General features: G+C 35.4%; 1 protein-coding gene across 1 annotated transcript; it reads right to left on the bottom strand.

Moving 5' to 3' along the window:
• Positions 1-8,269: 8,269 nt before the first annotated feature.
• Smp_150200 (putative mannosyltransferase) lies at positions 8,270-15,091 on the bottom strand (the record flags this gene model as incomplete). The annotated part of the gene is made up of 9 exons (XM_018799328.1): positions 8,270-8,519; positions 9,369-9,507; positions 11,517-11,569; positions 11,777-11,979; positions 12,594-12,714; positions 14,446-14,606; positions 14,639-14,786; positions 14,818-14,917; positions 14,962-15,091. The coding sequence occupies 9 exons, from the start codon at positions 15,089-15,091 to the stop codon at positions 8,270-8,272; spliced, it is 1,305 nt and encodes a 434-aa protein (XP_018651128.1).
• Between the last annotated feature and the right edge of the window lie 455 nt (positions 15,092-15,546).

The raw sequence follows: 15,546 nt of genomic DNA, 5'->3' as shown, positions 1-15,546 counted from the left end.
GTGCTTTCAGGTTTTGTCTTGGTGGTCGAGCTTCAATTGACTCATGCTTTCAACAATGCAAATAATAAATCTCCACAAAAACCCCTTCTGAACTTGGATATTAGTCTGTAAACACTTAATCACTACACTAGAAATTTATCAAAGATCTAAGATATGCTCTATAATTTAGTTAAGCATTTACAAACGGTTGATTTGTCACAGTGACATTAACTGAAGCAGTATTGAAAACTGAGAAGCAGTTAGCTTCTTGGCAAGGAATGTTCATACAAACCAACGGGATTGTGCACTAAGATGTGGTGGAGAGCACAATGATTTTGGAAAACCGTTGTAGTTTTTAACTGCATATGTTTTAAATTACATTCAGCTCCATATGTCTGTCGGTAACGAAATTTATCTTCAGATTTAACTAATAACTATAAACAAGTCAACTAAATTTCCACATGTTGTTTACTTGTCAAGCAGATATATTTTGAAAGTTAACTAGAATTCTACTTGAACAACCTCAAGTCCTTCTGAAAAAAACAAAATTTAGCATGTACACCTTCCCATTATACCAGGACAACCACGTTATCCAATCTATAGTCCTAATGGATGATTACTGAGTTCTTGTAATATTGAAGTCAGTTTATGAATGAAGTCTCCGATTCTTACTTGTAATGAAACGAATATAAATTTGTTTTTCTATGAAATTTCTAACAGGTACTTATTCTGGCCAATGTAGAATGTTGTTAGTTTTCATAGGGAGTCGGATAGTGCAGGTGAAAACAGACGCATAGAAATATTTTGTTTAAAAAAAGTCACAGTAGTGCCCCCAAATGCCCTGGTACGGCCGAGAGTGGGGAGAGTCCGCTCTCCCTCTCCAAATGCTCTCACATGGCCACGCATATATAACCTCTGTCAGGGAAGTCCTACTCACTGCCTTCTCGTGGCGGGGGTGTTGTTTACAAAATTGAGAGGACGAAAAGCGAATGTCCGGCGCTTTAACCGGGTTGGTGGACACGGGAAGTTCACCTAGGGGAGTTGGAAAACCCTGATTCCAAACCAATGGTGCACATGTGCTCCAGTATCCTGAAGGAACAAATGGAGTATGAACCAATCGTCGGTCACCGGCTACCATGGGACCGCATCTCCTTAAGATGCTCCACTGCCTTGTGAATTAGACCTTCAGGTTAAAGGCTCGTGGTGTGGCCCCCTAAGAAAACCACCTGCTTCATTTTGGGCACCTGGGCAGTATCACAGCCCTCACACAAATCAAATGAGATTTGTGAGGCGCATATTTATCTGGTGCTTCCTTGTACCAATATTTGTGTTTAAATAATAATAATAATAAATGTGACTAGTTTCTATGCTTTTGTATATATATATAATAAGAGCTTAGTATCATGTTAATAAATTTTTGTCTGTTGATCATCCTAACTTTTAGTTCTTTGCTGATAATGATAATATGTTACACGGAGTGATATTGTCATTATCATTCTTCACATTGATATCGATCATCATGCTAGTATGAAACTACAACTTCTACTAAAAACTTTTGATGGTACTCAAGATTCTTTGTCGTTTTTGACACTTTATTTGTGGCATCTTTGGAGTCTATAAGGCCATCAACTATCGGTTCGAGACAACTACTTGCTGGGGTTCAGTGAGATACTCATGATCAATAGTTGAAGACTTTGGGTGACATCTTAAAACAGATTGGAAAAGAGTAGATTCATTCATTATCTGTTATCTTCTAAAACTTGAGATTTAGCTTTATTTCATACTTATTATTGTAGAACAACATAGACTGTATGTCCATTCTTAATTACTATCATTGAAATGTTCATTAGTTGGACTCCTTTGCTACTCTTCTTGCTGTTTTCATCTAGTATTGGTGACGTAGTGTGGCGATCAGCACCGATGGACTCTTATACAAGACCCTACCTAGGCCATAACTAATTTACACTCAATTTTTGTATTAACTCAAAAATAAAATATGAACTAAATCTCATGTGTCAAGCATGTAGATTTTAGCCATCGAGTACAACAGCTTGTCAAACACTGTTTTAACGATTATTTTCTGAAGACTACTAACACTCATTACATGCATATAGGTATTAAAGCGTTCAGTGACGCTAGATTTAATTACATGTTTGTTGTCTTCACGTGCACATTCGGTCAAAAATGTAAACGACAAGGCTTAAGAATAATTAATAAACCGCGAGAACTGTAACAAGAATTTACTTTAGTAATGACGATCAAATCTCATTGTAACTACAATTCCAGACGTTATTGGCATTGATTTTACTTAAAATATCAACAAGAAGTGAGAATGCATAGGTGGGTCTTTCAGTTTCATTTGAGAAAACTGAATTGAGCTTTTTACTTCTTTGTTCTACCTCTTCGTTCAATCCATATCTGATTTTCCCTACGCTGAGAATGTTGGGTTTTTCGCAAATTACCTTACAAATAATATGACTTTATTTACTTGGACTGTTTTCACATACTCACTCAAACCTTCATTTCACATGAGTACTGGGAAAGTGTGGATATACGTAAGGCATGAAGAATTCATGTGACCTTGACCTGTACAGGTGTTATACATACTACTTTTTCACTTGTAATATGGAAAAAATACGATGCTATTATTACAGACACAATACAAATGAGGATAACTTGGAATCTGATAAGTTTAGCTGATTGAACGCTATACTCGGTTCCCAAGTTATTCGCGTAACCCCCAAGCTAGATCTACACAGCGACTTGAACACGAGGGAAAAGGCGCAAAATATACGAGAAGCACTTTACTCCAAAGGCTCATTCATGTACAGACAATATAGGGTTTTTATTGTATTTCACAGGTCCTTGGGTTTTCCTGAAAATTCTAGAATTCTACTAAGCATAGTAGCAGTATGGTAACTAGCCAATCAGAAACTCTACATGTGACTTTTCACTTTTGTGATGTTTCTGGCAAAGCTTCTAGTGAACGCTGATTGGATAAAATGCTTCTTAGTGGTTCCTGAGCCTTTCTTGTCTTGCGAGTTTTCTGGATCAACCAAACAACAACAAAATATGTGATCCATGTAAACTCACTTTGATACCAGAACAATTTAATGGGACATTTGTATGTACTTTATGCTCATTAGAATTAGTAGGTGGCTGCAATCTACATGCAGGTTTACTGCAATTGAAGTGAATTTCGTTTGCTGGAACACAGTTTACCCGCTTGTTTGGGCTATTCATTTTGTTCGAATCAGTAAGATAATTATCATCAGATCTGTTGGGTAGCTGCGGACAAATGTAACAAAGTGTATATTGACAATTACTCGTCAGAAACTTTTCCGAAGTGTTTGGTCGAAATTAACCACATTTAAAATTTTCGAAATAAAATTGGAGCATTTGATATTCCCATTTGACCTCAACTTTTCGAGGTGAGCACTATTTCTGGCACCAGTCTGATTAAGCTAATGTCATCCTAAATAAAACTTCATTTCCACCATACTAGGCGCTGAACCTTACCTCCAATTTCAGACTGAAGACTAAACTTTGCAACTGTGTGAACGGTATCATTCCAGGGTATTTTGTTGCTGGGAGGAGTTTGGGAACAGTTTCTATGTCGATTGATACATTATGGCATTGGGTGGAGATTCTTTGCCACATATATGAAGTGAGAGAACACCCAAAATCTGACATTTAATCAGGATGTGACTCATTTAAGACATATTGACCATAATGAATGGTCAGTCCACTGGAAGTGGCTACACTTTGAGGATAAGCAACATCTGATATGGGACTGTTAGAACCGTAATAAGACTTATTTAGAACTTGTGCCGAGAATTGACCAAAGTTTTCGTAAGGAAGAAATAGGGTGATAGGACAAACGATGTCTAATATAAGATCATTAGAAATTTAATCGGAATTTGATTTATTTAAAGTATTTCCCCCAAATTCGTTAACGATTTCATTAGAGATAAATGAATCATCGGAACAATCAGTATCTGATATGCTACCATTAGAATTTGATTCATTAAAAACATTTGTCTTAAAGTGATTTAGAAGTTTGCTTGACGCGACTAAGTTGAAATGAATTGAATCCAACAACAGAACATTCGGATGTTGCCCAGAGTTTATCTTAGTGAAAATTTGTTGGCCTCTTCTACGTAAGATTTTTCCTTATTGCAGTACGGAATGTAAGTTACCTCATTAAATATATCTGAATGCGATTGTGAGTTCGATTGTTTGAACATATACTTCTTCAGTGCTGAGTTTGGCGGTGAACGAGATTTAACGAGCATATCTTCATTGCATTGAGCACTGACGGTACAACTTCGACTGAAACTGTTATATTTTCGAACTCGTAACTGTGTAGTTAATTGAGAAAACTTGATAAGGGCAAAATTTCGTTTATTACTGAAAAATGAATTTGATGAGTAATAAGACAAATTCCGTTTCGTTTATGAGTAAAAAACTACCTGTGATTTCAGTTGATCATAAGGGATTTTTGATTTCGTCAATTGTCAGCCACTAATAAATCTACTTGTGTTCTATGAAAAAATTCATCCAATTTACAATAAAGTTGTAACTACTCTTGCTTGGGTGAAAAAATAAAAACTAAAATTCTTGAAACATTTTCCTACTGAATAAAGGCAGATATTCTTGAACACACGGAGATTCATAAGTAAATATTAGTCACCTTAAGTAATAGATTAGGGTACTTCGAATTATACAACATTCACTTTAGAATTCGGAGTATTCACACCTATCAACTATGCTGCCAAGTCTAAACATTCTGAGGATATTCTTCCTATGTATATGTAGATAATAAATGATATCAAACTTAAGGCTTAGAATGATTTAACCTTTAGTGTTTCCCTGTTCACTAACAATCCTGTGCTAATTCATGAAAGCAAAATTTTATGATCCATTTCCACCAGTTCTTGTGCTTATATGATATTTGAATTTAAAGTTGAATAAAGTTTTGGAAAGACTTTTATTCGTAACTAAATCAGTAACATATTTGCATATAAAAATAACACATTACTACAACATGAGTAAGTAGTAAGATTTATTACCAACCATTTTTTGAAACCAGGTAAAACTGGGGAATCAGTCATCTATATATATCTGAAATTGTTTGATGACATATCACCATAAAATACCAACTCAATTGTCATGATCTAAAAAATGTAAATAAAATGTCACGCATATACATGAATAGGATGTAGAACATCAATTGTTTTAAATTTCTATACAACAGGAAGTAAGCAGTTTAAAACTTCCGATGCTTATATTCATCGATGTTCAGGAACAAGACTTCATGCATTTCAAGCACAAATAAGTAAAAATATATTCAACTCACATAGACCAACTGATACTTAACAGTTAGCTATTATACATAATGGTCGTTTTCTGCAGAAACTATTCAAAGTTGTTGCAACTATCTAGAACACAAGTTTTAAGTTACTCGGGAGGTATTCAACATCTCGTGTTAGGATTTTAGCTAAGTTCAGGATGCAGTCAATGTGCGCTGTTACCTTGCAATAAACCTCTATAGTTCAAATAATTATATACGTTATTATAGTTAGACTGAAAAGCCACTACTGACTAGTAGTTGATCGGTAGAATTTGATAAAAACTATGGAATACAAGAACACTACATTAGTTATTACTCAGAGATCAATCAGTGTAAACATCTCGATTGTGACCTAAAAAACTCAGTGGGCGAGACTCTTCTGAGGAGCAGGAATCTACACAAGATTGCAGATACTCCCTGTTAATAAATACAAACTAACATGAAACCTAGGTTCGGAGCTTCATGTTGACCCAACACTGCATACCAGTTCGAACGATCAACATGTTGTACAAAGATGCAATAAATAATTGTATGGTCTCACTATGTAAAGTATACGAGAGGGTTTTGTTTTTCTTTCAGCACAACAAACCATGAACATTTTGTTGGTCAACCAAAGGTAAATAATTTTAGAGAATACAATGAAAATGGGCGTTAAACAGTAAAAAAAGCTAATCGATTTCAGCGGAAAATTAACAACTATTTTAATAAAACACAAACGACCATTAATCGTAAAATATATTAAGGTATGGCTGTATTCCTTTAAATGTCTTAATAAACTTAAAACATCTGCATAAATAGGTTTACTGTCTTTCATTCCTACGTAACACCCAGCTAATTAAAGATATTCTACTATATTGTTTTCCAGTATAGTAGAAAAAGAGTTGAGTCAGTACATTGGATCGGACAAATCAGTTATTATATGAAAAAAAATTAGAAAATATGTTTAATTTGTATTTTATAGCAACTCCTTACAATCATGACAAAATAATTTTATATCTATTTCCAAGGACAAACACTTCTGCTCACTGAGAGTATACTTTCATATAGTTAACAATCATAGTCATAAGTTTGGTACAGAATAAAAATTCTAATCACGTTTCAATAAACTTACATCAGTTCAATCACGACATCTGGTGCACAATGATTTATACAATCCACCCCAATCCATTTACAACAAGTCAAACGAAGAATGCTGAAATAGTTTTAGCTTAAGACATGTTAGTGAACCATAATTTCAACTCTACTACCTTATTTATTATGTTTATTTAATATCTAAAACAAAATACTACGATCGAAATTGTGTAGCAGTTTTTCTTTGTTGAAAGACATTTCATCATTAATGTTAAGCTACAATTAAAAATTCATAAGCTCAACTCACTTTCTAATGGTTTAAGTAGATATTTCAATTTTTTGCAGTTCTTAGGTAGTAACATGATTGCGAGAAGAAAGTATGTGTAAACAAAGATTACGTAGCGCATAAAAAGCCTTTTGCAGGAATAAGTATAGAAACTTGCAGGGGCTGGCACTATGTCAAACCCACATAGGTTATTCTAGCCTCTGGATAGACCAGTCTGCTCATTCTTCTCAAACCACATTTTTACCTTGTCAATTATTCACTTATTAACCCTGACCATCTTTTGTATGATCGTATGCGTGGTATTTACTTACCCTATTCATCATGTGCCTGTATTATTTATTTAAACACATAAATATTGGTACAAAGAAGCACCAGATAAATATGCGCCTCACAAATCTCATTTGATTTGTGTGAGGGCTGTGATACTGCCCAGGTGCCCAAAATGAAGCAGGTGGTTTTCTTAGGGGGCCACACCACGAGCCTTTAACCTGAAGGTCTAATTCACAAGGCAGTGGAGCATCTTAAGGAGATGCGGTCCCATGGTAGCCGGTGACCGACGATTGGTTCATACTCCATTTGTTCCTTCAGGATACTGGAGCACATGTGCACCATTGGTTTGGAATCAGGGTTTTCCAACTCCCCTAGGTGAACTTCCCGTGTCCACCAACCCGGTTAAAGCGCCGGACATTCGCTTTTCGTCCTCTCAATTTTGTAAACAACACCCCCGCCACGAGAAGGCAGTGAGTAGGACTTCCCTGACAGAGGTTATATATGCGTGGCCATGTGAGAGCATTTGGAGAGGGAGAGCGGACTCTCCCCACTCTCGGCCGTACCAGGGCATTTGAGGGCCATGTGCCTGTAACCTATTTTTGTTTGACTATACATATCGATTAACGTTTAATTAAATGGAGTTGGCTCATATGTCTTCTCCGATCCGTTTCGCTTCGCTATCTCTCCCCTTTGCCTTGCCGCTTCTTATTCTGAATCTGTCGGGATGAATGAATGGTGGAGATTTGTGGCTCATTTTGATGGAGTTTTATTCTCTAAGCTGGATGGTTTGGTCGTGGAGCTTTCAGGTAGACTTGTGCTTGAAAGTTTGTACTGATGATGTCGTTCAGAACAATGAAAGCTCCATGACCAAACCATCCAGCTCAGAGAACAAAACTCTATCAAAGAGGATAAAAGAATGCCGAAAATAAGTTCCCCCGACTCCACCCGTATTTGGCTTCTTATTAATGCCGTCATATAAACGGAGTTAGCCTAGGTAATATACGGAGTTAAATGGAAGATTTATACTCATGCGATATTCATACGTTCATCCGAATTGGAGTCAGATCAGTCAGCACCATAAAAGTGGTGAGCCAGTCGATAACCTTATCGTCCGACCAAATTGGCGTCAAAATAAAGGCACCACAAAAAATTTATCACGGTTTATTTGCAAAGAAGCTACACTATTTTATACAATCACATGCAGATATAAAACGGTTTCAGTGTCAATTGACGGTACGCTTTTGGCATATTTGGTCGACATAAAGAAGAGTACTAAGAAATTAACAATTTGTCCCGCAAAATGAAACAATTTAGGCTTGTTTGTGTTTCCCACTAGTCCATGTTTTGGAAGCTTTTTTGCGTGATTGACGTTTTGAAGGAGTACTGGCAGAGTTATTTACGACTTCTTTTTTGACCTGTAATGAGGTTAATCTAATTGGCACTAATTCCATAATTAATCCAACTAGCAATGTTAAGTGGCATAAATTTAGTAAACCACTACTCAAAATTGTTGATGGATAAGTGTTCCAACTGATTTCAATAAGACCAAGAATTAATAGCCTAAAGAAATGAACAAACACAAGGAAGGAGACAATAGCATAGAAAAATTCATTGTATTCGAAACAGAATATATATATATATATATATATATATATATATATATATATATATATATATATATATAACATATTGTATAAAATGGATTTGTTCGAAAAATCAGATTTTAACAGACGATAAATAAAAGCAACCTGTTGCCAGTTTAGAAAAGAATTATGGTGATTGGCTTATATGACAGCCCCTAAGCCGTTTACTTTTCGACTACAAGCAACATGATAAATCTTACTGTTTTGGACTTGTTTTACGGCTGAACAATCATGTATATTAATGTCATACATTTACAAGATCTTAGAAATTACGATTCAGGTCCATAATTTCAATGGTGAATAATACAACGTAGTGGATTTTTAGCCATTGGTTTCCTTGGGAAATCGCTTGAGTTCGACAGAACCAATGAGTGCGGATAAGATAGCATATAAGGGATGCAAATCAGATAGCGGTCGTGAACTTGAGTTAACTGGAATGATTGAGACATTATCTGATGATGTCTGCTTCCAACCTATTTTGACCACAGTAAAAGAAGGATGGTATAAGCGCTAGAATTTAGAACCAAACATAACGCGAGTCTACGAAGTCACAATATGGTTGGTTTGAGAGTCATAAGGATGTAAACTTGGTCGGTAAAATCGTTAAGGAAGCTATTTTGAAAGCTGTGTCGAAGAGATCAGTCCCCTTAACTGACAGGAAGACTAAGTAACCCACAAGTTACCAGAAATATATAAGTGAGAGAATACAGGGAATAAGAAGTATAATTTAATAATGAAGAACGTGGCAAAAAATGTCATTACTTACTTCACAGGAGTGGAAAAACGTCTAACACACCACAATAAATACGGAATTGTATGAAAATACCAAACGTAGAACTGGTAATGCAACGAACGGCTGATAACAATACCAACAAAATTGCATACGAACATAGGATATAGAACAGCTGAATTTTAATCAAAAGAATCAAAACCGAAGAAAAATGAGACAATAAATAGTTGACAGTTCTTAATTAGATTAAAATCTAAGTGCTGGAAAATCCTAACAGTGAGCGACGTCCCTCATACACACGAAAATCGAACTAACATAACCTCACCCTAGATAATATTTAGAGAATTTCAAAACAGGAATCTGTACTTTTCAAGTGAAAATTGTAATCGTTACACTCCTATTCACTTCTTATCTCATCGAAAAACAAATACAGCAGATAAGTTAAACAGAGATTTCCTTACTAGGTCTCTATTAGTTAAATCTATCTTGAGCCAGTGATAAAACAAAGGTGCCTTAGCCAAAGGAGGCTGAATGTATTCGAATACATAACCCAATGATTAGCAAGTTGATGCGGATCGATTATTACTAGGAAAAATGATAGCCTTTGATATCAATTGGGTTGGTGAGAAGAAACATTCACTGAAATAAACAGTAAGTTAACTATATTACAACACACATTTCTAGCTACAGAATCAGTACATATTTTAAAAACTAGTAAGTTTTTACAATTGATTCCACTAAAAGATTAAAACAAATCAGGAATGAATGAGAATCTTAAACTTTTTAAATGAACGAGACATACTAGATATTACCTGCAGGATCCAACTTTGAGTCACGTTCAGGGTCAAAGATATTGAGATAACTCTTCACTCCACCACGAGAGCTACAAAGGTGATAATGAAATATTGTAATATAAGACTATAATGAATATAATTTTAAATGAGAGACATGTCACTGAACGTAACGGATAGTTATGCCGCACCGAAAACTAAGCGTCTTATCTAGCTCAAATGTTCTGGGATAACCATCATCAGCGACAGTTATATATGTACATATATAAACCAAGGAATATTTGGTTTCTAGCACACATCCTCTTAAATCTTGATTATCAAATACAGATGTTTGCAAGTAGCTAGTTTAAGAGACCCAGCCAACAAGAACAATTTATTTATGTTTTTGTAAAATATATCTGCAACATAACTAACTGACTATGAATCCTTTACACTTAGAATGAAAAGTATGAATACGTGAGAAATACTAATACTGATATGTTGCTTGTATACGTGATTCTCTGAAATTCACTACTATGTTTTTGGTGTTTTTCTGAAAACCATACTTTATACAATGAAAATAATTGTATTTTTTAAATATACCACTATAGGAAAGTTGACTAGAAAGCATTAAAAACAGAAGCGCATATCCCAGTCATGTTAAAACTTGCACTGTAATAGCAAATGTGTTGATAAACCACCGCTTTTAGACACGGAGACGGCCAATGTAGGTAATACATGTATTGAAGTGACCGATAGCTTCAATTATACCGCCTTAATATTGTAAAGAATGATGTTACAATAAATCAGCTAAAAAAGTGGTACTCGGGTTTGTTTGTCATCGAATTACGAAACTAGCTCTTTTCCAAAAGAATGTAAAAAATATGAAAACTGAAAAGGAAGTGTACAACTGATTTTAGACAGATATCTTTTTATATTAAGCACTTGGATGTCTTTTAAAATCTTGATTCAATATGAAGTTCAATTTAGAAAAATGACATTTTTATCATTAACATATGTTGAATGTGTTAAAGCCAAGTTATTAATTACTCTGATCTTGGATGTTATATACATTTTATAAAGTGGGAAAGTATCAGAATATTCAAGTTGAAAGTTACCAAAATAGGAATTCATTTGATCCCGATATAAACGGTTAGATTTTTAAGAGGTGGCGTTTATTTTCATTGATTAAGTTAATCATGTACTATTTTTGCTACATTTTTTCGACTTTGATTTTTTAAAGTACCCATTTCTTTAATGCGGGAGACAAAATATTGTATATTCTGTAAATGACGTCAGCTGTATTGTTCAGTCAAATAATGCATAGACGATTTTTAAATAGCAGCCAGTTAAGAACAAGATTAACTTATATTTATGCTTGAAAGGATTAATAATGAAGTGATTTTTATAAGACCCACAAAGCAAGTCATGTGGAATTTTAACAGTGACCAAATGAGGCTACGTGACCTGACTTCACTAAGTATGAATCGTCTGCTTATGAGGAAGCTAGTGTTGTGATTTATGCAGCATTTTCTCAGGCGAAAAGAAGTCCTTTTAGCTGAAAGAGGTAGGATTGAATCGCCAATAAACATATTAACGTCTAACATGTTTAGCTTTGTGAAAAGATATATGATCAGTGTAGTATTTTGAATATGTAAAACAAGATAAACCTACCGAATAAACTTCCAGAAGAATACAAACAACATACACAAATGCAAGATTAGTAGAATCGCATGAAATCGCCTATCCAAAAATACACTTTCTGGCAAAAATCTCCAGTTGACTGTCCATATATACATAAATTGACGACCGAAATTAAATGCACTGCTCACGTACGCCCATGCATTGTGGAATAGAAAAGGTGTACCTACGGCCAGCTGAAATGCAAAAAAACTTATAAAAATCAGGTGGTGGCATAAGTTATTCAATATGGTAGGTTATAATATCCTGGTGTTCATTTAGGTAGCAAGCTATATAGATTGTGAAAGGTGTAACGCTGACACAGCTGGCTACATTGACTTAAGAAAAATTGTAAGATCTGATGACGGACAAATGGACGAGAAATCCTTTAATTTTATGGAAATTTTATCCTACTTTCTATAAACTTAAGATGATTTAGTATCAGTCAATAACTCAGGTAAAATCTCTTAGTCTACCTGTTAGGTTACTTCACTTGTTGACACGAGACCTTATTGACCTTCCAAGGTCCAGACTATCGAATAGTAGAAAACAAACCTGGTGTGTAGTTAATGAACAACAAACTACAATATGAAAAACTCCGGCGCCGAAATTTCGCCACAGAAAATTGAACATGACGTTGTAAAAACGTCAAAAAATTGCTTTATGTGTTGTCCTAATTATCTTACTTCCAAACAATATGCAATGTACCAATTCTGAAAATCTGGACCGTAGTTTCTGAACAATGTCTACAAATAAGATGAGAACGATACATATGAAAATAGATGTTATCAAACAAAATACTGCAACTTACTTGAACGACGAAACACTCACACAAGTGACCTATTGTTTCCAGAAGTCCCTTGTGCCAAATCAACACAATTAGGAAACCAGGAAGGAACAATAATATATTCATTTTCACAGAAACACCAAGACTATTGGAAATAAAAAAAATACTAATGAAAGTAAGGAGCCAGGGATGTTGGATGTAACAGAAATTTCACAAACATGACGGTAAAACCTTACATCACCGTACTGAATATCATTCAGCAAATACAGCTTAACAACCATGTGTGACTGTATGCACAGATCCGTATATACTTCAAGGGGTATACGAGCCAAAATGTGAGACTTCCCAGACCAAGGTTTCTTATTTTCAAACGCTGTACATATGATTGGTTACAAAATGTATTACTATAATTTATTAGAAGTGTTACAGTACCCGAAATGCGATGGTGCGAATATCCTCAACAAGCCTGTGTTACAATATATTTTAAGGAAAACAGACGTGAAAACCACCACAAAATGAGAACTAGATAATCAAAGACAACTAACTAGGTGAATAAATAGCAATAAATAGTATGAAAGTGTCTGGCTCCTGCAATCCTTAATTATAATCTACAATTCTATTACAATATTTTGTCCAGTGTATGTAACCTTTAAAAGTGGAGTAACGCTAATGTCACTATTTAATACGAATGTGACACTAGAAATATGTTTCCCTATGTTGGTCAGCACTTATAGGTGTTATTTTTCAAGTCAGTCGAGAAGTAATTACACATAGTTAAACCTAAGCACTTAGTATCCCACTACGACGTACAGCTCTTTGTGGCTCGATGTATGGTCCCTTTAAAATTAAACATTACCACTAGGAAACTAAACACTGAACATGATCAGTACTCACTGACGATCAATAACGGCCTTACAAATTTGGCTAAGGATATTAAATTAATTCTATTGAAGTGAAAAAAAACTTATCACAGACTTATTCGCGCGTAGAGACTTAAGAGTACAGATCATTGAGTTTAGTTGGCATTAAACAAACAGGTACAAGGTCTTTTTTACTGGATGCATTTTTTAGATATGAAAATTCATGAACTAAATTTCGCGATGATCAAAATCGGGCCCCAAGCTTAAAACTCTTTTTTTGAGTACGATTACACTAGACGACCATTGTTTTTGCTCGACGGGCAACACAACCAACAATCATACATCAAGGATTGTTTCGTACCTTAGCTATTACGAATTTAAAAACTGTGATGTATGACAATACACATACCAAAACTTTTACGTTTTTAGTTCACTTCCACTGGATCCTGAAACAAGTGGTATTTGCGGGTGATTTTTGCAGTCCGTTAAAAATGTACGATATGCCGAGAAAGCTCACATATATTCCAACCAAGAAGATAAATGATTATTTCTTTGCCATATTTGAATAATTTCAATACCTGGAGAAAAAGTTTCACCTTGTCAGCAACACGAAAGGCCAGTGGACACCACAGCCTTTTTGTGATACTTGTAATTTTATACATACCTTTAGTAAGAACGGTTATTTTAAAAACTGACGGACTACATTTAACTGGAAAATGAAATGTAATAACAAACTTTAATCTACGTTAGGCCAGGTAAGAAACACTACGCGACATATTACTAAGTCATAAATGTTCATACTATCAATGAAAGATGGTGACAATAACTAACGGCATAACTGAAACACCCAAGTTGAAGACGGAGCAGGATACATTTGTTATGGTCAGTAATATTCTTAGAGTTAACCTTTCAAAAAATCAACATCCTCAAAACTTTATATCAAATACACACGACAATAGTAAACGGCTTTTGACCGACTTTATTGGAAAAATACGAGTCCGTGAAATCGAACGAACCTGAACAAAATGCTACCGACCGTAAAATGGTTGTATAGAAGTGCATTGACAGAGGCATAAAGAAATAGCATAGCCACCGGGTCGTTGAAAAGCCTTAAGAGGTATATTGAGTGGACACGATAAGACATAATGCACATAAAAAAGAGGGCATAGGGAGGGATCTACAGTGAGTTGATAAGGAAGAAGTCAATACCTGGAATGATAGTCTGTATATGTTGAAGATCAGCAACAGTGTTGTTATATAAAGCCCGAGGAACACAAACTGAGCATTTTTGATCAGGGATCCGCCACCTGTAAGCCAGTGCAGAAATGTATAGACATATAAATGTCCGGCAGGATACCTAGAAAAATCTTTTACTAACCATGACTTACACACAAGGCCCTGTTTGGCCCACCAACTTATCATAGTCTAAAGTTCCGTTTATAAATCCACTAACTTGTTGCATATACGCAACCCAGTCGATTTCTGTAACTGAAATTTTATAAACTGATTAGACAACATTAAAAGTGACATACATGGTACTTTGTCAATAATAATGAAGCCACATAGAATCTCCAAGATAATTAAAACTGGGGATAAAACCCGGAATCCATATGGTTTGTATAGCAAACCGTGAAGAAAGCCAGCAACACTCCTTAAAAACATAGTAGCGTGGACATATGAATGCACGCGAGACCTTGGTAGTGTGTCAAAAATTAAATCACCATGGTTCAGCTTCCAAATATCCATTTCACAGTATTTGTTTACCAGTGAATAATGTCGTGAGTCGACTTCAAAAAGTTTTTCCTGAAGTTCTAGTGAGAAGCCGTGATCAGTGGAGTTCAACCGGATCTGTTGTGAGACAGTAACTCCATGAAGACAATGGCGGACGATGACGCGATTTCGTGGATCAGTGAAAGTTAGACATTAACACAGTTGGGTGCCGGCTCAGCGGTCTAAAGGTCAAGCGTTCGCGCGCAAGACCGATAGGTCCTGGGTTCTAATCCCGCGAGCGGGATCGTGGATGTGGATTGCTGGAGAGTCACATACTGGGACGAAACGACTCTCAATTGCTTCCAGATTTTCCATGGTAGTCTAACTTTATTTGACTCATGGGTTCA

This window comes from Schistosoma mansoni, chromosome 3, assembly GCF_000237925.1.
Source record: "Schistosoma mansoni strain Puerto Rico chromosome 3, complete genome".
Taxonomy (NCBI): Eukaryota; Metazoa; Platyhelminthes; class Trematoda; order Strigeidida; family Schistosomatidae; genus Schistosoma; species Schistosoma mansoni.
The sequence above is the reverse complement of the archived record's forward strand: the minus strand, read 5'-3'. Positions and strand labels throughout refer to the sequence as shown.